The following is a 24,327-nucleotide window of genomic DNA, read 5'->3' as shown; positions in this document are numbered from 1 at the left end:
AACAGGAGATACGAAAAATACATTGCTGTTTGACAAACCAGAGTTTCCTACGTCGTCAAACCAATGTATTTTAAATGGGACATCAAACAAAATCTGTTTGAAGGAAAAATTCTGCAATTTTTGCAAATTCTTTATTTGATCTCTCAAAATGTGTGTAAAATGGCAGAAGATCTGCCATTTTACACACATTTTTTACACAGCCTGAAATTTGGGCAGGATGTTAGTCTCCCACCAAATGTATCCAATAAGACGGGATTTTTGGAAATTCGAATTTTTTGGGGGGTTAAAAAGGGTAAAAACGTAAATTCGGTAACCTCCAAATCCTCCTAAACTAGAAAAGTTACAAAAACAGTTAAAGCTTATCGTCGTTCATTTAAAAAAAAGCGGACAGGGTCCGGTAATTTTTTCAAATTCGGCGCTTTGGGGAATAAAACGGGTAAAAACTGTAATTTGGTACTTCTTTGCACCCCATGTATCTTTTAAACAAAAGAACATTAAAAAAACATATTTTTGAATCCTTCATAACTTGACGAACAAATAAAAATATGAATTTAGTACTTTTTGGATATTCGGACGTTTAAGGGGTGAAAATTTTAACTATTTTTTGGTACTTTTTTATGAAACATTTTGTTTTTGGTTTATTAACTTATACATATGAATACATAATAACGGGCTCCCAATACGATGTTGCAAACTTTTTGGAACAGAATTTGTATTTCGTTAATGGGGAGGAAAAAACTACAAAAGGGGTAAAAACGGGAAATTTGATTTTATTCAAGAAACACTAAATATGCTAAACGGTACCAAGTGATATTTTTTGGTACTTTTTCATTCTCCAATTGGTACTTTTTGAGTTTTCTATGATATTGAAATCGAAACATGAAATTAATAATTAAGGGACTTTTCGGAACTTTTTGGTTCTACAAAGGTACTTTTTGAGTTTTCTATAAACTTTCACCTAGAAACATGAAATTAAGCAAGTAGAGTCCGGAGTAAATGAGAATCTATAAAAGGGGACTTATTGGTACTTTATCGTACTTCGACTGGTACTTTTTTGACTTAAAACTTAGAAACATGTAATTAAGCACTTGAGAATCTATAAAAGTGGACTTTTTGGTAATTTTTCGTTCTTCAAAGGAACTTTTTGAATTTTCTATAATATTAACCTAGAAAACATGAAAGCGTGTAGAGCCCCGATTAAGTGAGAACCTGTAAAAGGGCTTTAGGCACTTTTTAAATAGAATTTTCAAATTTATTAGGTCCAAGAACTGTTTTACGATTTTGTGAATAACTTTTAAAATCCTAGCAGTATTTAAGAGAAAATTTCTTTATTGGATAGAATGGAATACAAGCTATTTCCTACATGTAATATTTGTCGCCAGAAACCATCACAACCTTTCAATTTTTAAAGATTTTTCTTAAAAACGTTTACGAGACAAGCATTTAACCGTAGGCTAGTTTATAAAATGGTTATTTTAAAGTACAGATTGCCAACTAGCTGCTTGTACAGTTTTTATAAGATTTGGATAAAAATGTAGAAGTTATAAGGTAAAACGTAAAAGTGTTTGAATTCTCCAAAATGGCAAAAGTTGAACGAACGATCAATTTTCAACTGAGTAATAGGTGAACAGAATCTGCTAGCAAGCAAATTGCTTAAAACAAATTTTACAATTTTGTTAATAACTTTTTAAATATTTGGCACATTTAAATAGAATTAAACTCATATGAAAGCTTGAAATGTAAGCTTTCTAATGATAATAATTTTTTCCGCCCACTGCCACGCCTACTTATAGAAATTATTGCATAAAGTTTAAAAACGCTTGTACCACAAAATCTTATAGATTTCTAAAGTTTCTTTTCTAACCATCTTAAAGTCCATTTTTATTCTCTATCTGCATGTGAAATTTCAAGTTGATAGCTACAGAGCTTTAGAAGTTATTAAAGTTTATTTGAATCGATCATAAACGTTTTATTCATAATATTAGGGTCAAGTCTTAAATTTACAATTTTGCTTATAACTTTTGAAATATAAGGAATATTTCTACAATATTGGGTTTATACAAAAGCTTGAAATGTAAGCTTTATAATGAAAGGTCATTTTCCGCCCACTGCCACGCCCTCTTAAGGATATTAAGGGTTGAAGTTTAAAAATGCTTATAACGCAAGAGATAAAATAAATTTACAATTTTATTTTGTTGTTACCTCAAAGTCCATTTAATTCTCTATAAGGATGTGAAATTTAAAGTTTCTAGTTGCTGTGCTAAAGTTATTACAGCTTTTTCGTAAGCGTTTTATGCTTAATTAAAACACCATTTAATTTTTAAAGTTTCAACAATGTTTTTTTTTATTATTTTTGTTTTTCTGTTTATTTTCAAATATTTTAATATTATTTTTCATTTTTTTTTCTTCTTGGAGTTTGTTGTTGTTGTTGTTGTTAATTTTTAGAAACTACTGTTTTTTAGCTTTAAGTTAAATATCACTTAAAAATATAAATATAATATTAATAATAATAATAATAATAAATTTTGTTTGTTGTATTTTTCTTTTCTCACTTTTGTGTTTTTGCAATGCAATATATAATTTATGAAAATTTAATAATTAAAATGGTTTTCTTTTGGTATTTTTTTAAAAAAAAGAGAAAAAACTTTTTATAATTGTTAAATTGTTTAAATTTTAAGAAAAATCCTCTACTAATTAAAAGCATTTAATGATTTTTTTCTTCTTTTTTCCCCAGCAAAACAAAAATTTTAACAAATCATAAAACTATTTTAACATATTTGGCTTTAAATCATAATGATAAAACAACAAAAATAAGTTTTTTTAATTAAATAAAATGTATTTTTTTACCAATAATTATTAAGTGTTTGCTTTTTGCTGTTAAATAAACTGTAAAAATAGACCTTTTTATATTTTACGTGTTTTCCTTTTTTTGTTACTTTATATAAAAACTATTTTAGTAGCTATTTAAGCATAAAAATTAAATAAATTTGTTGTAAAAATGAATTAATTTTTCTTAAACAACTTTTTTAATTATCTTTTTGCCTACTGCTTTGAAATGAATTATAATAATGAATTTTCTTTTAAATTTCCTTCAATGATAAATTCTTTGCTTTTAAGAAAACAGAAATTCAAATTTTAAACTAAATAAAAAGTTAAAGAAAATAACTGTATAATTTTAGTTAAGTTTACAATAATATTTATCATCAATCCTTTCATATATTCACACTTGTGTAGTTTAAATATTAAATATTAATTATTATATAATTAAATAATTATGTTTTATTTGTTTGTTGTTTCAAAAGTAAAATGTTTATTCACTAACAAGAGCCATTTCACGAGCTGTTGTTTGCTTAAGAGCGCTGGTAACAGATGATGTTGTTGTTAATTCCGCCGTTGCATCATCTGAGTTTGATTTTTTTAAATTATCACAATTACCGCTTATCACATCCTTAGCATCCTCATCCTCTTCTTCTTCGGCAGTCTGCCTACTCTCCTGTTCATTGTCGGCCCCTTCATTACTATTAGCATCCTCTTCGGCTTCATCGGCAAATGATATTTCTGCCTGTAGGCCACTGCTATCATTTGTCACTTTAACACCTTGTTCTACAACTATTTCCGAGCCTTGTTCCTGCTCCTGATTATTATTAACTTTATCCGTATTTGCCATATCTACCTTATCAGTTTCTTCCTCTTTTGAAACTTTATCTCCACCTCCATACACTTCTTCTTCGGGTATATCTTCAATAAGACTACGACTACCCGAACCCACTGAAGGTGATTTATTATCCAGTGAAGTGGCATCTTCATCATCTGACAATTTCCTTTGTAATATGGGATCTGATGCACGTAGCGAGATATCAGAAACACCAACACCTTCACCACTAGGCCTTAGTACTAGATATAGTAAAATATCGGATAAAGATATAATACCAATAACTTTGCGATTCTCATCGACCACCACTAGACGATGGACTTCTGCTCGTACAATACGTTCGAGTATGGTGTAGAGGGTCTCATCTAGATTACAACATTGCACACCCTCAAACCATTCATTGCGATGTTCGTTGGCTTTGCGCAATGAAACATCGAGATCGTTGTAGGTTTTTTCGGCTGCCAGGTTCTGGAAGAAGAGAGAAATTAAAGAATTTGAGGTTAATAGGGAAATGGCATAAAGACTTTATACTACACTGTAGACTTGACTATAGTCTACACTATAGACTAGAATATAAACTAATATATAGACTAGACTTTAGACTAGACTATACTATAAACTAGACTAGACTTTTGACTATACTATAGACTATAGGCTAGACTATACACTATACTATAGACTAGAAAATAGACTAGACTATAGACTAGACTATAGACCAGACCATAGACTAGACCATAGACTAGACTATAGACTAGACTATAGACTAGACTATAGACAAGACTATAAACTAGACTTTATCTTAAGACTATATACTAGACTGTAGACTAGATAATAGACTAGACTATAGACTAGACTATAGACTAGACAACAGACTAGACTAGACTATAGACTAGACTATAGACTAGACTATAGACTAGACTATAGACTAGACTATGGACAAGACTATAGACTAGACTATAGACTAGACTATAGACTAGACTATAGACAAGACTATAGACAAGACTATAGACAAGACTATAGACTAGACTATAGACTAGACTATAGACTAGACTATAGACTAGACTATAGACTAGACTATAGACTAGACTATAGACTAGACTATATACTAGACTATAGACTAGACTATAGACTAGACTATAGACTAGACTATAGACTAGACTAGACTAGACTATAGACTAGACTATAGACTAGACTACTATAGACTAGACTATAGACTAGATAATAGACTAGACTATAGACAAGACTATAGACTAGACTATAGACTAGACTATAGACTAGACTATAGACTAGACTAGACTAGACTATAGACTAGACTATAGACTAGAGACTAGACTATAGACTAGACTTTAGACTAGACTATAGACTAGACTATAGACTAGACTATAGACTAGACTATAGACTAGACTATAGACTAGACTATAGACTAGACTATAGACTAGACTATAGACTAGACTATAGACTAGACTATAGACTAGACTATAGACTAGACTATAGGCTAGACTATAGACTAGACTATAGACTAGACTATAGACTAGACTATAGACTAGACTATAGACTAGACTATAGACTAGACTATAGACTAGACTACTATAGACTAGACTATAGACTAGACTATAGACTAGACTATAGACTAGACTATATACTAGACTATATACTATACTATAGACTAGACTATAGACTAGACTATAGACCAGACCATAGACTAGACCATAGACTAGACCATAGACTAGACTATAGACTAGACAATAGACAAGTCTATAGACTATAGACTAGACTATACTATAGACTAGACTATAGACAACACTATAGACTAGACTATAGACTAGACTATAGACTAGACTATAGACTAGACTATAGACTAGACTATAGACCAGATAATAGACTAGACTATAGACAAGACTACAGACAAGACTATAGACTAGACTATAGACCAGATAATAGACTAGACTATAGACAAGACTATAGACAAGACTATAGACTAGACTATAGACTAGACTATAGACTAGACTATAGACTAGACTATAGACTAGACTATAGACTAGACTATATACTAGACTATAGACTAGATAATAGACAAGACTATAGACTAGACTATAGACTAGACAATAGACTAGACTATAGACTAGACTATAGGCTAGACTATAGACTAGACTATAGACTAGACTATAGACTAGACTATAGACTAGACTATAGACTAGACTATAGATTAGACTATAGACTAGACTATAGACTAGACTATAGACTAGACTATAGACTCGACTATAGACTAGACTATAGACTAGACTTAGACTAGACTATAGACTAAACTATAGACTAGACTATAGACTAGACTATAGACTAGACTATAGACTAGACTATAGACTAGACTATAGACTAGACTATAGACTAGACTATAGACTAGACTATAGACTGGACTATAGACTAGACTATAGACTAGACTATAGACTAGACTATAGACTAGACTATAGACTAGACTATAGACTAGACTATAGACTAGACTATAGACTAGACTATAGACTAGACTATAGACTAGACTATAGACTAGACTATAGACTAGACTATAGACTAGACTATAGACTAGACTATAGACTAGACTATAGACTAGACTATAGACTAGACCATAGATTAGACTATAGACTAGACCATAGACTAGACTATAGACTAGACTACTATAGACTAGACTATAGACTAGACTATAGACTAGATAATAGACTAGACTATAGACAAGACTATAGACAAGACTATAGACTAGACTATAGACTAGACTATAGACTAGACTATAGACTAGACTATAGACTAGACTATAGACTAGACTATAGACTAGACTATAGACTAGACTATAGACTAGATAATAGACTAGATAATAGACTAGACTATAGACAAGACTATAGACAAGACTATAGACTAGACTATAGACTAGACTATAGACTAGACTATAGACTAGACTATAGACTAGACTATAGACTAGACTATAGACTAGACTATAGACTAGACTATAGACTAGACTATAGACTAGACTAGACTTTAAACAAGACTTATGAATAGACTAGACTAAGTAGTTTTTAAATAGTTTAATAAGTTAAAATTAAATATTTTTTTAATTCTTTCATAATACTTACAATAACATCAAATTTAGCATAGATATCAACTAAACGTCCTTCGGAATCAACTAACGGTAAGGCGGATACTCTTCGCTCAACGAATTTCTTTAAAGCTGTTATAATGCTTGTATGTTCATCGGCCACTTCGATATTATCATAGGTGCCAATTTTTAAAGCACGCAATGACTTTTGCATATAAGAAGGTTTAGGCAATTCATTAATCTAAAAAGAAAACAAACACAATAAATTAATAACCTTTAAACCTTCCTTAAAAACATTACTACTTACATATAAAAACAGGAACCTTAATATACGTTTATGGGTTAATATATATAATACATTGCCCGTAGCGGGATCTATAACAGGTAATCGATGTATACGATTGTGTACGAGTATCTTAATGGCATCATATAGCGAAGCATCGGGACCGATACTAACTAATGGCATAACTTCATTATGTAAAACACCTAGAAAAAACAAAAATTTACTTAGAATAAAAAAAATTATATTTTCTTTTTTTTCCACCACTTACTTCTCCATGTATCTAATTTGTGCTCTTCCAATTGTTCTATTGAGGCATTCGGTGATTTATAATACATTCTTAAAATTTTTATAAAATCTGTTATGGTTAACATTCCAACAAATTGTTGTTTCTGTGAATCCCATAGGGGGGCGGCACGTACACCATTATATACTAAAGCATAGAATGCTTTCTTAACCAATAATTGTGTATCGAAGACAACCAATTTGGCTGAGGTTGGTATTAGATCGTAACATTTGTGGAAACGGAAAAATTTTACAAATATCTGAGAATCATCTTCTTCTGTAATAAGATAATTATAAAAATATAAATTAGTAAGAGAACACATTCTATAAATTTTAGATTTAAATAATTTTTGACACTTTAGAATTTTATAAAATTAGTTACTATTTGTAGATATAGATCTTGGTTCTATATTATTCACTTGTTTGTAAAGAAAAATAATAAAAAAGTATAATATTTTATTAAAAAAAATATCCATTTTAACTACTCTACAATCCAGGCTATCGACTACTCTACAATCCAGACTATAGATTACTCTACAATCCAGACAATAGAATACTCTATAGTCCACACTATAGACTACTCTATAGTCGACAATATTGACTACCCTATAGCCCACACTATAGACTACTCTATATTTCAGACTATAGACTACTCTACAATCCAGACTATAGAATACTCTATAGTCCACACTATAGACTACTCTATAGTCCACACTACTCTATAGTCCAGACTTTAGACTACTCTATAGTCCAGACTATAGACTACTCTATAGTACAGATTCTAGGCTACTCTATAGTCTGGACTATAGGCTATACCATAGTCTAGACTATAGACTTCTCTATAGTCCAGACTATAGACTACTCTATAGTCCGGACTATAGACTACTCTATAGTCCGGACTATAGACTACTCTATAGTCCGGACTATAGACTACTCTATACAGCAAACTATAGAGTAGTCTAGTCCAAACAATAGTCAAAGTTATAGACCAGACTACAGTATAATCTATAGAACAGTCTGTAATCTAGAATATAGGTTACTACATCGTCCACACTATAGCCTACACCATAGCCCAAAATATAGTCTATTATACAGTCTATTCGAAAGTCCAGACTATTGCATACTCCACAGTCCAGACAATAGTTTATTCTATAGTCCTGACAATATCATATTCCATAGTCCAGATTATAGTCTATTCTATAGCCCAGAATATAGTCTACTTTAAAGCTCATACTATAGTCTATTCTATAGTTCAGATTATATTCCAGATTATAGGCTATTCAATATTCCATTTATAGTTTATTCTATAGTCCAGACTATAATCTACGCAATAGTACATAGACTACTAAGACTGTAGTCTACAATATAGGTTACTATATAGGCCACACTATAGCCTACTCCATAGCCTAAAATATAGTCTATTTAATAGCCCATAGCATATTTAATAGCCCAGATTATAGTCTATTATACAGTCTATTCGATAGTCCAAACTATTGCATACTTCACAGTCCAGACAATAGTTTATTGTATAGTCCTGACAATAGCATATTCCATAGTCCAGATTATAGTCTATTCTATAGTCCAGAAAAGCTCATACTATAGTCTATTCTATAGTTCAGACTATATTCCAGACTATAGCCTATTCAATATTCCATTTCTATAGTCCAGACTACTAACTATAGACTGCAGTCTACTCTATAGTATGAATGCCATAGTCATCTCCATAGTTCAGACTATAGCCTGCTCAATAGTCCATACTATAGTCTACTCTATAGTTCACACTATAGTCTACTCTGTAGTCCTCTCTATAATCTACTCTATTTAGTACTATAGTACAGTTAAGACTGTAGTCTGCTCCATACTTCAGACAAAAAATCCAATAAAATATATTTTATTTCTTTTTCACACTATTTAAATATATTAAAACTAATGATTTTGAATTAATATCATCTGGCAACGTTGCTGAGAAGTGTTAAAGAAAACATTAATGCTACAATATGAATGAAAAAACGAAAAATTTGGCTAAGATTTTTAAAAACTTACTATTTTGTACACTTTTCTTTAAAATTTCCGCCAAACAACGTTTCCAGGCCTGGGAAACATGTTCGAATTCTTTAATACTCTCTAACGGATATATTTCAATATCTGGATTCGATTTTTGACCAGGACGAAGAACCAAACGACCGGCATGATTAGAATAGAAATGAAGTTGTAACATGCGGACGTTAAAGCGGGTTAAATAAAGTTTAAAAACAGCGCGCGGGCGTTAAAAAAAAAAAACAAAAATGAACGACCTCTCTTGAGCGTTTTAATAAACGCGTTTTAACACATTAAATACGTTTGTTAAATAAAAATGCATTTAGAACAAATTTTATCACAATAGATCAACTGAACTCAACAAAAAGAAAAAAAAAACAATTTATAATTTAAAATAATTGTTTATTTCACAGCACTAATAAATCTACAACAATAGAGAAAGAAAAAAAAACTGAAATAAATAAAGACTAGAGTCTCTAGTTGAGAAAAAAATAAAAAAAAAAAAAAACTAAAATAATAGAAAAACATTACACTACTGCAGACGACATCAAGACTATTTTATTTTATTCATTTTTTATTATTTTTGTAATTGTTGATACCTTTTAGTGGGTTTATTTTTGTTTTGTTTGCTTGTTTTTTTTTTTTGCGCTAAACGTGTGTAAATATGTATATGCATGTGTTGTTATTGTAATTAATTGTCAAGAAAATGAGACATTTAGAATGAGAGTATGTATTTGTGTGTAGTAAAATATTCCCTAAATCAATGTTAAATCACACTAATTTACAACAACAACAACCAAATTTTCAAACAAATGATTTTTCTTTCCCTCGTTTTTGTTGTTGTTTCTTGAGAAAATTTATGTTACGACAAAAATGTTTAATAATGATTTATATGCATTTGGCTAATTTAGAAATAAATAGTACAATGTTGAAAGTGTTGTGAACTTAGATGAAAAAAGCACTTTATTAGCTACAATATGTGTTTGCAATTTGACAGTCTTGTTTAGGAAGTTGTAAACAAAATAACAATATTGCCATATGAGGAGAAAAGGGATGCCAGTAAAGAAAGTTACCGTTGAAAAATTAAAATAAGAGTATCTTTTCAAGGAAGAATGGGGGAAAAACTGGTTGTTTTGAAATCCTAGAAGAGTAGTCGAAATAGCTTTAAAATGAAGATATACAGCCTAAGTTTGTTTAATTCGAGCATCCTGGTCAAATGACGCCTTTTCACTTTTAGAATACTTAATTTTCAAGAATCTGTAACTGTTCCAAAAATTAACCGAAAAGTCACTAAAATTTTGTGCATTTTTTATACAAAAATCGCTAAATTTTGCACATTTCTTTTTAAAAATAGTTTTAAATTTTTTTTAATAATAAATTTCTTAAAATACACCCAGAAAAATTACAATAATTGTTTGTGGCTAATTAATTTGTTGGCATTAAAAATTAATGTAATTTGTTGTTTTTTTAGTCTAATACAACAGATGTTGTTAATTTTTTCATATTTTTGGGTTGGTTGATTATACAAAAGATGAATAAAAACATTTACATACATATTATTTTTTCTTGCATGTCTTCGTAGGGGGTTTTGTCTAACGATTTTCCTAATTAACGCCACGATCACAAAAATAATTCAGACAATAATGGTGGATTATATGGTACATATTTACATACATATATCATGACGCCTTCAGGAAGCAGGCAAAGCGAAATTTTCTAGTTATTGTTTTGAGAACAAGATTTTCTTTCCTTTTTTTTGCATCAAATAAATTATTTCTTAGTTTTTTTTTTAATTTATTTTCTTTGGCAATTTACCATCGTCGTAATGTATGTGCGAATGGTAAAATGAAATAAATCTTTCAAATGTTTTGCATACACCAAAGTGTTCATAGTAAAATTCTTTTGAATGTAAATTATTTTGTAATAAACACAAATTTGCATTTCGTTTTCTTTTTTTTTACTTACATTGAATTCAAGTATCAATGTATTGAATCATTTTTACGAAGAAAAAAAATCGCAGGCAGTTAGATCAGATTTGCAATAATATGACGTTATTCAAGGTAAATGTGGGAAAACAATTTTCAATTTCTGTAATAGGTACTATTGTTTAATAGAAAAACTATAGTTTAAATTAACTTGATTTTCCGAAAAAAAATCCTATTTTTCAACAAGTTACCTTTTACATTTTTGTATTGTTTCTATAAACTTTGCCAATTGGCAAAGATATGGCAGCACGAGCAGTTACTTATTGCCAATTGTTTTAAAATATGGCAGCTTAAATGCTGTACTTTAGAACAGAGCTGTCAAATGTATTAATTTCTTATTTATAAAAATAATTTTGTACAGCAGTGGTTAATTTGCAATTTCGGATAGAGATTAGACTATAGACTAGACTATAGACAAGATTATAGACTAGACTATAGACTAGACCATAGCAGAAATATAGAAGGTAGTGTCAATCTCTCATTATTTTTTTAAATTCTCTATCTGACATGCTTAAGGATTTTGAAGTTTTCGTTAAATTAGTGATACCATATACAGTTTAATTTTTCCCATTTTATAATGAAATTTTTATATATGCTTTGAAGTTTATGTAAAAAATTTATAAAAATAATTTCAATTCAGTTAGAAAATATTATAAAAATTATTCTTTTGAATAAAATCACATTTATATTAAAACCTTTGAAAACTAATTTGTAAAATGAATTAGAGAATAAATATGAGCTGCATTTCCCGAACTGCGAACTGTGAACTTCACAGTGTGAAGACAGAATTTTAGAATTTCAGGCAGGAGATCTTGATGTAACTTTAAGTCAACAAATTTTCAGCTCAATAAACGAAATACCAATAGATGATTTGGAACAACTTGAGGCAAATTACTATTGATCCAAGTTTATATAGTAAAATCTAATTATTTTTACAGATTTCAGAAAATCAAGAAACTGAGCAGTTTTTAGATGAGATTTGCGATTTAAATAATGTTGAATTCGATGGTTTAGAGAATTTTGGCGGTTACATTATTTCAAAGATGGGTCTTACAGAATTTGGCTTTAGAACTTCAGAAAAAAAAGATCAAAATTATACCTATACAAATTTATTGTCCGAGGGAGGGTTATATAAGCCAAATATCAACTTTTTGAACCATTTGGAATACTTAAATTCAATTTGTTAAGATATAATGAAAATTCACTGTCAAGTAATCCAAATTATACGTTAAATTTGTTAAATTTACCTAAAATTGATTTAGATGAGAAAATTGTTAAACGATTTTATCTAGGCCGAACATTTTTCCGAATTAGTCTTTAAAACCGTAATTTAAAAGAAAACAAATATTCACACAGCAATAAAAAAATGAAAAAAATTCTTACTTAATAAACCCGAAATGTGTTTGTAGAGGAAATCAGTAATTTAATTAACTTCCTTTAATATAACATACATTTTATTTAGATAAATTAACAACACATTTTTTGTAAAATATTTCTTGAAATCCATTATTATTTTTAACATGTGGCAACTCTGTATATAAAGTTTAAAATAAGGAAAACGTCAAAAAACCTTATTTAAATTTAATTTTTTTGATTGAGACTACCTTCTATATTTCTGCTATGGACTAGATTATAGACTAGACTATAGACTAGACAATAGACTAGACTATAGACTAGACTATAGACTAGACTACAGACTAGACTATAGACTAGACTATAGACTAGACGATAGACTAGACTATAGACTAGACTATAGACTAGACTATAGACTAGACTATAGACTAGACTATAGACTAGACTATAGACTAGACTATAGGCTAGACTATAGACTAAACTATAGACTCGACTATAGACTAGATAACAATAAAGTAGATAACGACTCTATTTTGAAATTAAGATGAAAATTAACCAGTTTGACAGCCCTGTTTTACATTGTCAACAAAATTGTTTGTTTACATTTGTTTTTGTTTTTTATTGTTAAGTTTTGCTTTAGAGCTAGGGACCATTTATTATTATTTCTAATTAAATATTGTTAAATTTTAAAATAAATAAAAATAGAAAAACAGCTTTGGAAATACGTTTAATTTAAAATTTAATTAAATATTATCTACAAGAAACATATTTTAATTTGTCCTACACAGAATTTTTCCAAAAACATCTCCTGATATTTGTTTTAAAGTATTTTTAATGTTTTTTTTTTTTGCATTATCGAAAAACGAACATTTGAAATTATTAATACAAAGTCCAAAAAAAAAAATAATTAAAATATTATAATAAATATGGATAAAGATCTCTTTGAAAAAAAATTGCGTGGCTGGTATTTTCTTAAACATTTTCTTGAAAACTTAATAAAGAAAAAATATTTAAGCGAAATAAAAAATCGAAAATAATAATTAAAGTACATAAACAAAACAAAAAATGTATAGAGTGTTTAAAATGAAAAATCTTGCCAAATTCACGCCCACAAAATAATGAAAAACAACAAAAACAAAATAGAATTTCTTACACAAAAAAAAAAAAAATATAATAAATATGAAAAATGTTGATGAAGCTTATGACAAATGGAAATTAGTTTGTATATATCAAATGAAAATTAAATTAGAAAAAAAATTAATTAAATTAATAAAACAGTTGTCTACAAGTCTGCAGTAGTGTTTTTTTTTTCTCTAATAAATAAATAATTGAATATAATTTAAATTAATTTACAAACTAAACAAAAATTCTTAATAGAAATTGAAGCGTTTTAGACAGAGAGACACAACTTCCGAAATTTTACACACACTTTTTTTATTTAAACAATTTATTGTTATTGTTATTTATATTCTTAAAACCATATTATTATTATTTTCAGATTTTTTTGTTTGTTATAGAATATTTTTGTTAAAATTTAAAGCACATTTTTCTTTTTATTTTTATTGTAAAAGGAAAACTTCCGTTTTTAATAATTGTTTATGGCGTTAATTTAAATAATTATTTAAATTATTATTGTTATTTATCTTTTCGTTATATCTTTTTTATGCTATTTATTTGCTTGATTATTTATATAATAAATTTTCTTTTTATACACATTTAAATTTAAATTTTATCATCTCAATAATATCGTTCTAAACATCTCGAAATTTCAAAACAAACTGAAAATAAATTGGTTTCAAACACCAACACTCTTTTTTTCGCTTATTTGTTCTTATTGCTATTTATTTTGAAAATAATTTTTTTTAGTATCAACGAGACAAACAGAAATTAAGAAGAAAGAATACCTTGTGTAGATTTTCATCTTTTTTTTTTTGCAAAAACAATGCTCAAAAAGAAAATAAATTTCAATAAAACAAAATTTTTCACTAAACTATGCTAAACAATAAAATTTAGTGTGTGGCCAGATGATTTGGCGGGGAATAATAAAACGCTATTATTTGAATACAAAAGATACAAAAGATCTCTAAAATGAATTATTTTTCATCAATGTCATCTGGCAGCTTTGTTGTGAAGTGTTAAACACAATTTCCATGTTGCCATATGAAAATAAAAGTGAAAAAGTATTAAAACAGTATACTCGCTATAGTCCAGACTATAGTCTTCTCTACACTCTAGAATATAATATATTCTATAGTCCAGACTATAGTCTACTCTACAGTCCACACTACCTCTAAGTTTTCTCTAACATCCAGACTAAAGTCTAAGCTATAGTGCAGACTATAGTCTACGTTATAGAACAGACTTATAGTCTAGTATAGACTATAGACTGTAGTCTACGCTATAGTACAGTCTATAGTCTACGCTATAGTACAGACTATAGTCTACTATACAGTTCACATTATAGTCTACAGTGCAGACTATTGTCCAACCTTAAGTTTTCTCTAACATCCAGACTATAGTGGAGACTCTATAGTCGAGACTATAGTCTAAGCTATAGTACATACTATAGTCTACGTTATAGTATAGCCTACGTTATAGTGCAGCCTGTAGTATACTCTATAGTACAAACTGTAGTATACGCTATAGTACAGACTAAAGTATACGCTATAGTGCAGAATATAGTCTACGCTATAGTGCAGACTATATGGTCTACGCTATAGTGCAGACTATATAGTCTACGTTACAGTGCAGACTGTATAGTCTATACTATAGTACAGACTTAGTCTACTCTATAGTGCAGATTATATTGTCTACGATATAGTGCAGACTATATAGTCTACGCTAAAGTACAACTCTATAGCCGAGACTAATGTCTTAGCTATAGTGCAGACTATAGTCTACTTTACAGTACAGACTATGGCCCACGTTATGAGGCAGACTGTAGTCTACCTTATAGTAAAGACTATAGTCTACTCTATAGTACAGACTATTGTCTACACTATAGTACAGATTATAGTCTACGCTATAGTAAACTATAGCGTAGCCTGCACTATAGACTATAGTCTATAGTGCAGGCTATATAGTCTAGACTATATAGTCTGCTATAGTTCAGAACATATAGTCTGCACTACGATATAGAGTAAATTATAGTCTACAATAAAGTGCAGATTATATAGTCTACGATATAGTGCAGACTATATATATATAGTCTACGCTAAAGTGCAGACTATAGTCTACGCTGTAGTATCGACTACAATGATTTTGCAAGCTATTGTATAGCTTGACAACAAATCTTCATGGAGTAATGCTTCCAATTCTTGGTCTTTAAACTTTTTTGGCTGGCCTAGACGATTGTTGTCTTCCGTGTCAAAAATATCACTTCTCGTACATTGATACCGATGGAACACATTCACCATAAGCATCGGTGAGCAATCGGTCTGCTTTAGTTTTTTTACAAATTCTACAAATTTTGAAGAAATCTTTAATTAAAAAAATCTAAAATAATTTCTTTTATCTGGCATCTTTGCTTTAAAAGATAAATTGCCCGAGAAAATATACCTCCCATCACTCACTCTCTCTGCCCCTTTAACATGAAAAAATCATGTTTTGCGACAATTGAGAAGAAAATAAAAACACTTCAATCTCATTGAAAACGTTTAAAAACCCGTTATTCGCAAAAATTTAAAAATACATATAAATAAATATGCTGGTATGTGTGTAAGTGATCCTAATTTTCTCTTAAGAGAAAGCTGTTTTTCAATTTATACCCTAAATTGTATGTATGTAAACATGTGTATAATGAGTAGGTGTCAAGAAAAATAATTTAAACAATTTTCTTCTTGACTTTTAAGTATGAAGGTGATAAACAATAAACAACTAAATAATTGAGAAAATGACAGATGTCTGCCGAGTATGAAAGCAATATTACTTTTTGTTTTGTTTTGAGGGAAATCAATAAGTTTTTTTTTGGGAAGTAATGATAGCAGAGGAGGAAAATTTGTAGGGGGTTGGGGGAAAATTTAAATGATATCAGGAAACATTTTCTATTGTTTTAAGTAATTTCGTAATAACAAGGATTTGAATTGTATGGAAATTAACGGTTTCTTTAGTTTTTCTGTGCCTTAAACAGAGATGCCACACGAAAGCATTTCTAATTTCTTAAAATTTGAAATAATCTATTAAGATATACATAAAATTTTTATATAAACCATGTATATGTTAATATTTTATTAAATGTGTGTGTTAGAAAAAGAAATGCCCATTAATTAACACGTTTTAATCCAGAAAATATTCCTAACTAAATACTATATATGAATAATAATCGAATAAATTATTACAGAGCAGAGCAAAAAAAAAATCGACCCTTAACCACTTGTTTATTTCATTTGGCAGATCATCAAACGTATGAAAAAAACAAAAGAAACAGAAACGTTTATAAAAACATGACCACCCACTCAAATAATAGTATATTTTATGTAGTAAACGACTAGGAGCTGCCAGTTAATTAAAACAAAATATCGCTATGTTTGTAACAAGTTTAAGGAAATTGTTACTATTAAGCGGTTTTTAAGTTGCTGTATTGTGGCAACGCTGTTTATACTATATATAGTTTGAACACTCAGGCCGCTATCAGCCCTGGAAAATGTTGGTGGATAACCATTATATAGCGATTTGTGAAAGGAATTATTGTCCAATGTTCAGAAACTCAGTTTCCTAGAATTTTCCAATTAATGTTTTTGAGGTATGTAATAATTGGAATTTTGACGAAAGCTCTACATTCGTCTGAATCCGTGCGATCAATTTTGTACAGTTTTGTCGTAAACTAACTTAGGGCTTATTCACTATAAGGAAGCATATCGTCCTGCCAGCTTTGATAGGATTGAATATTCCTGTTCATGTTCTTAGTACAACACTCATTGCGTCAGGTTAACTTCCTCAAGCTCCCTTTCCCTTTATAGCAAATAAATTCGCTTGGTCATTGGCGATTACCTTCGAGTAGAAAGGTACCGATATGATGTCGAGGTTATCACTCTCTCTCTCTCCGATCTTAACGCCCGCCCTAATTGTCTCCTGACTGTAGGAAAATATGTTAAATTTGGTAGCACTACATAATATCCAAAGCATTTTACACATTGCGTAATAGCAGGGAGTTCTTAGTATTCTTAGTTAGTATTGTGAAGGTAATATATCTCGGTCTCCAAATTTCCTATCCAGATTTCTATACCCGATTTATATCCCAGTTTAGAGGGATCCATGTAATCACAGTTTCCCTCAAAGTTTTGCTCCAATGTTCCGCTTGAATACGATGTCTTATCTGCAACCAATGTCTCACAATTCCTTACAATTTGTTTTCGGTATGCGATCTGGTATGTCTGGTGTCATGATCCCACTTAGTCACAAAAAACACGTGCGCTGAAGTGGTATTATGTTATACTTTTTATCCATATCAGTCCACCAGATTATAAATACATAGCTAAAAATTGATCTAATAACGCTTTTATAAAACAAGTGGACTAAGACATCATTTCGATCATACAGTCTACTACTTAGCGATAGTATTAGTTTTTCCAGGAAAAAAAAACACAGATTTAATAAAAAGTTAAAATAATTTCTTACTTTTTAGATACTATATTGGCAACATTGCTGTTTATAACATAAATCAGCTGGGAGTGATGCCAATAAGCCGGGTTTTGAAATGGCAAACAAAATTAAAATTCGAATTGAAAAATTAAATTATTATAATTAGAATTGTTAACTAATACAAAGTATTAAAATTTTTCGTTATATTTATATATTTTAAAAGTTTAAAGCGTTTCAAAAATTTCTCTATTAATATTATATTTATATTTTTAATTTAATATTTTTATAGTTAATGTTTTTTTTTTTTTTTTTTTTTTTTTTTTTTGAAAATGTCTTTTGGCAGTAGGTATGTCATTTTAACCCTAAAATAATTTATAGATTTTTTTCTAAAAAAATAATTGATCTAGTGCCAAATTGTCTAAAAAAATAACAATTTTTGTTGAGTCATTATTTAGTAATTTCTTTAAATATCTTTGTTTGTTTGTGTTAAACATACATTGTCATTATGTTTAGCATTATTTAGCAGCAAAATCAATTAAAGTGTCAAATAATTTTTAAAGAAATTTCAAATAGATTATTTTTCAAAGTACATATTTATAACACTTACCAAAATCAGAGAGATTTACTTTCTCTAGGAACGGATCTGCAACGGGCAACTGCAAAGAATCAAAAAAGAAAATATAAATAAATAAGTAAACTTTAATAGTAATTATATTAAAATCAAATCAAAATGTTTACTGGGTTTGCATCTGTTTTACCTTTTATTTATAATCAAATCATTGTTATAAATTAAACAGAACAAAAAAACGCAGTAATTAACAATTGAACTTCAATGCCGTGATAATTTTTTTTTTAGTAAATAAAGATAAGAACTTTTGATATTTTCCACAAGAATACTAATAAATACAACAATATTACAATAAATTAAAAAATAGCAAATATGAAGAAGTAGAAATAATTGGTATTAATGCAAATAGTCTCAATATTTTCCGAGTCAATTATGGCACTAAAATCTATTCAGAGAAGTAAAATATTCATTGAACTAGGACTTTTAAATATTTTGCTATGTTCGGCGTTTAAAATCACTCATTTGACATTTTATTTGTCATTTGGCAACACTTCCTGCACCAAAAACACACACAATTTACCGTTAAGTGCTAAAATACAATTGGCATCACTGTAGTTATAATGTAAACAAATTAAAATCTTCATTACACCAGCTTCCTCATTTCTCTTGACACACACCCATGTAAAGAGATAATTTTCACTGACAAACATCACTTAATATATTTTTTTAAATAAATATATTATATTGAACTAATTTTCTGCAACATTTATAATAAATAAATTAAATATATCATTGTGTTTAAACTTGTATTATTTATTATAATCTACATGCAATATTTATTAAAGATAATTAAGAATGTAAATAATGGGAGAGCGAGACAGACAGATAGAGAATGGGTAAAATAAATATAGTATTGTTGGGGGAGATAGCGGCAGCTAATAAACATGTAATTAAGATTGTAAATATTAAGGAAAAACAACAACAGTAGAACCTAAATAATAAGTTTCTCATAAAAATAATAATTGATAGTATAAAAAACAATAACTTTTTTATCTTTAACAAATGAAATCAATCAAAATAACTTAATAAAAAGTTAAATTTGTTATTGTTTCATTCTAAGGTTCTTACAAATATTTATTAAAAATGTGAATATTTTTAAAGTTGTTGATAAAAATAAGTTGGAATTTTACAATAACTTATAAACACTTTGAAAAAGTAGAGTTTATTTAAACTTTGTGTTTTTTTGTAATATTTAAACAGTAACTTTTTCTTCAAGGTCTTACTGTTGCAAATTTTAAACAGTAATCTTGAAAAAGAAAACAAATAGGTCAACACGAAAAAACAAAAATCAACCCAAAACCATATCAGTTCATTTTTATATTATCAACAGCAAAAAATTTTAACTGTTTACTATTATATTTAGTAATTTTATTAACTAAACAAAAGATAAACAAATTTTAAAGTTCAAATACAAAACAAAATTTAGAGAAATGATCCCATAAAGTTATTTTTAACTCAAAACAACTTTTTCTTATACATATTATTAAATAAATTTCTTAATTTAAATTTATTATTAACAAAAATGTATAAATGTTTAACTGTTTTTAATGATTGTCCAACTTTTTTAGTTTCTTGTAGTTGGCATCACTGTAAACTTAATAATATGAGGTAAGATCAAACTAAATAAGTAAATGACAACTTTAATGCCAGAGTTGGAAAAGGTTTTTCAAAATGTTCATGTAAACAAAGGCAAGAATGCAGATTTTAACCATAAATTGAAAATATATACAATAGTATGTGTGTATAACACATTTTTCTTTGAAAAAATTTGTGTATAACACATTTTTTCTTTGAAACATTTTCAGCACAAAAAATATTTCTATTTTTCTATTGCAAAATTTCAGTATAACACATTTTCTATAGGAAAATATTAGCATAACACATTTGTGTATAAAAAATTTTCAGTATAATACATTTTTCTATGCAGACGTTTCTGTATAAGAGATGTTTGTATAGAAAACTTTGTGTATAACACTTTTGTCTAAAGAAAAATTTGTGTAAAACACTTTCCTATAGAAAGTAGATGTCGTTTTCGATAGAAAAATTTGTGTATAACACTTTTCTATAGAAAAAAAAATTGTATAACAGATGTTTCTATAGCAACATTTGTGAATAACAATTTTTTTATAGTGCATAAGTATAACAGATTTTTTTATAGAAAATTTGTGTATAACACATTTTTCTATAGAAAAATTAGTGTATAACAGTTTTTTTATGGAAAAGTTTCTGCATAACAGATTTCTATATAGAAAAATTAGTGCATAACAGATTTTTCCATAGAAAAATCAAACTATAACAGTTTTTTCCCATAGAAAATTAATGTATAATAGATTATTCTATAGAAAAATTAGTTTTCTACATAACAGATATGTATGCAATTGTGTATAACTGATTTTTCTATAGAAAGAAATGAAAAAGCGCTGTAGAACAGTTTTCCTATATAAAATTTGTTTATGAGTTTTTTCTTTACAAAAAAATGTGTACAACAGATTTGTGTATAACACTTTTGTCCATAGCAAAATTTGTGAATAAATTTTTTTTATAGAAAAATTTCTGTATAGCAGATTTTTATATATAAAAATTAGTGCGTATCAGATTTTTCTATAGAAAAATCAAAGTATAACAGATTTTTCCCATAGAAAATTTATGTATAACACATTATTCTATAGAAAATTTATGTATAACACATTATTCTATAGAAAAATTAGTGTATAATAGTTTTTTCTATGGAAAGTTTTCTACAGAAGATTTTCCTATAGAAAAATCAATGTATAACAGATTTTTTTATAGAAAATTAGTGTATAACACTTTTTTCTATAGAAAAATTAGTGTATAACAGTTTTTTTCTATGGAAAATTTTCTAAATAACAGATTTTTATAAAGAACCATTAGTGTATAACAGATTTTTTATGGAAAATTAGCGTATAACACATTTTTCTATAAAAAAATTAATGTATAACAGTTTTTTTCTATGAAAAATTTTCTGCATAACAGATTTTCGTATAGAAATATTTGATATTTTTTCTATAGAAAGATATGAAAAAGTGTTGTATAACAGTTTTCGTGTATAAAAGTTTTTTCTTCGCAAAATAGGTGTGTATAACAGATTCTTTGAAGCAAAAACACAAAACTTTTTTCCATTCCTGACTTATGATAACCTGGCAACTATGAATACAGTTTTGGATTATTTAAAATTAAATATAGCAAAAGTGCAATACTACTGAATTATCCAACCCTGCCTAAAACCAACAACCTCTCTATCTATTAGCCTGTGTTTATTTTTTTTCGCACAGTTTTCATAAAAACAACACTAACAACGCACTTAAACAAAACAATTTTGAAAAAAAAACGACTTACCTTAAGTGAATTTAATAATGGTGGTAAATTAGCAAATGAGGGATCTGAAAAATCACTACGTCTACGAACTAATAAACAACTATGAACAGGGGAAGAGGCACGACGCTGTTGCTGATGTTGGGTGTTGGCAGTACTACTGTTACTATTTGTATTGAAAACTAATTGTTGCAAAGGTTTGCCACCACTGGAATGTTTTTCTTTGGCAAGTGAATGACCACTTGTAGTTGAAGCATTAGTATTAGTGGCAGCAGCTAATGTCGGCGTAGTTGTGACTTCATCATTGATTAGCAAACGCCGATGGCGAGTTAAACCGATACTATTGCCAAAACTATGCAAATTACGACGACTTTTACTCTCGCTACTACGACGGCTTACGTGCTGAGAATGTCGTAGACCATCGATCTTATCATTATCACTATTAATATTTTCATTTGAAATTTTAGTGCTGTTGTTGTTGTTGCTGTTGATTTTAATCAGGGAATTCCTCTGTGAATTTTGTTTTGCTTGATCATTGTTATGAATTTTTTCTAAATCTTCCTCGGTATAGTCATAGTAATGATCTATAAGAGTGGGAAGATTTTCATATTTCTTTTTACGATAGACAGGTGAATTACTGAGGGAACGAGATTTACGTTGCTGCAAAGCGGTAATTTGTTTGGAGGAAGGAGGTTGTGCCGTAGCCTGACTAATGCGTATCTCCGGCGCTTGTCCCAAAGAATTCTTGCGACTGCTATTATTGCTGTTGTTGTTGCTGCTGCTATTGGGTAAGACCGACAAACGCGGTGCCGAATTATCGAATAATGAGTAACGCCGAAACATTTTCGAGGTTTTTTTTTAATAAACAAAGAGTTTTATTTGTTTTTTTTAAGCAACTTCTTTTGTTTCTTATTTTTCTTTCTGGTTAATTAACTTTTACACCTTGATTTTTTAATTTTTCTTTATTTTTTCAATTTGTTTTAATTTTTTAATAATGACAAAAAAAATATTCCACAATTCACTATGTGTGTGTGTGTAAAACACTTTTTTATGCGAAATTTTTGCGTTTTCTTTTTTGTCTTCACTATAAATCCACGTTCAACGTCCGTTCACTAGTATTAATAAATTGAAACTGGTTTCTTTTGGCAAAACCTAAATGAGTAGAGTAATTTAAAAGCAAAATATTTAAGCCAGGCATGGAAAATTGATATTTTGAAATAGTACTATCAACAAAACCAATACATTTTTGATCAGTACTTTTTTGACTTTTTTAGCACTAGGCTATTGACAGAATTATCTATATACTAATCAATAGGCTAGGTCCAACACTATTCAAGGGACTAGTCCATAGACTACTCAATAGACTAGTTCCTAGACTAGTCAATAGACTAATTCATAGATTACTTCATAGACGAATCAATAGACTAGCCCACAGACACTAGTCCACAGACTAGTCGAAAGACTAATCTAAAGACCATATTATGGTCTTGTATATTAACAGGCTGGTCCATTAAGTAGTTTATATATTTGGCTATAAACCATGCAATAGTCTAGTATATGGGCTAGTCTATTGACTAGTGAATGGGCTGGTCTATTGACTTGTGTATTGAATCGTCAAGTCTATGTACAAGTTGGACTAGTTTAGTAATTGGTGTATGATCTCTAGAAAAGGCACACAAATGTACAATAGCATTTACGTTTCCATCCCTGATACAAACTATAGAAAAATTAAAAAGGCAACGAATGAAAAACCAGATAAACATAAAAAATAATCAAAACTACAAAAAGCAACAATGTGTTTATTTTAGGTGAGTTGGTCTCATTCATATAATATTGCAATACCAACAACAACAATATCACAATCTAATATAATTTAACTATTACATTCTCTCTAGTGTTTAGTTAAGTGAGAATACATACTTATTCAACAGGTTTGGAAATTGCAGTAGTAATAAAATTTCCAAATACTAAATAAAAGCAATATAAACAATACAATTTTCTTATTTCTCATTAAAAATCACAAAAAAAAACATTAAAACTTGTTTACTTTTAAAATTTACATTTATTTACAGATAATTAACTCCCTTCTCTGTTTTAAAGTAGCTATTGCAG

The 24,327-nt window shown here is 28.7% G+C and overlaps 1 protein-coding gene across 3 annotated transcripts in view; it reads right to left on the bottom strand.

The window, feature by feature from the left end:
- Positions 1-2,932: 2,932 nt before the first annotated feature.
- LOC119614278 (5'-AMP-activated protein kinase subunit gamma-2-like) overlaps positions 2,933-24,327 on the bottom strand; it is a 33,759-nt gene continuing 12,364 nt past the window's right edge. Inside the window, exons 1-6 of one of the 3 annotated variants that reach the window (XM_037970420.1) lie at positions 22,240-23,331; positions 18,862-18,910; positions 7,286-7,576; positions 7,042-7,220; positions 6,772-6,975; positions 2,933-4,120 (exon numbers count right to left, since the gene is read on the bottom strand). In XM_037970420.1, the coding sequence (XP_037826348.1) occupies positions 3,311-4,120; positions 6,772-6,975; positions 7,042-7,220; positions 7,286-7,576; positions 18,862-18,910; positions 22,240-23,058 (2,352 nt within the window). In that variant the 5' untranslated portion in view covers positions 23,059-23,331 and the 3' untranslated portion in view covers positions 2,933-3,310. Of the gene's footprint in view, positions 4,121-6,771; positions 6,976-7,041; positions 7,221-7,285; positions 7,577-18,861; positions 18,911-22,239; positions 23,332-24,327 lie in introns of those variants that run through there. The other 2 variants (XM_037970418.1, XM_037970419.1) reach the window with 2 other exon arrangements.

Source organism: Lucilia sericata, unplaced genomic scaffold (genome assembly GCF_015586225.1).
Source record: "Lucilia sericata isolate MDLA Ls3-8-SP2 unplaced genomic scaffold, ASM1558622v1 Contig002754F_arrow, whole genome shotgun sequence".
NCBI classification, from domain to species: domain Eukaryota; kingdom Metazoa; phylum Arthropoda; class Insecta; order Diptera; family Calliphoridae; genus Lucilia; species Lucilia sericata.
Note: the sequence above shows the minus strand (reverse complement) of the source record. Positions and strands in the feature narration are given on the sequence as shown.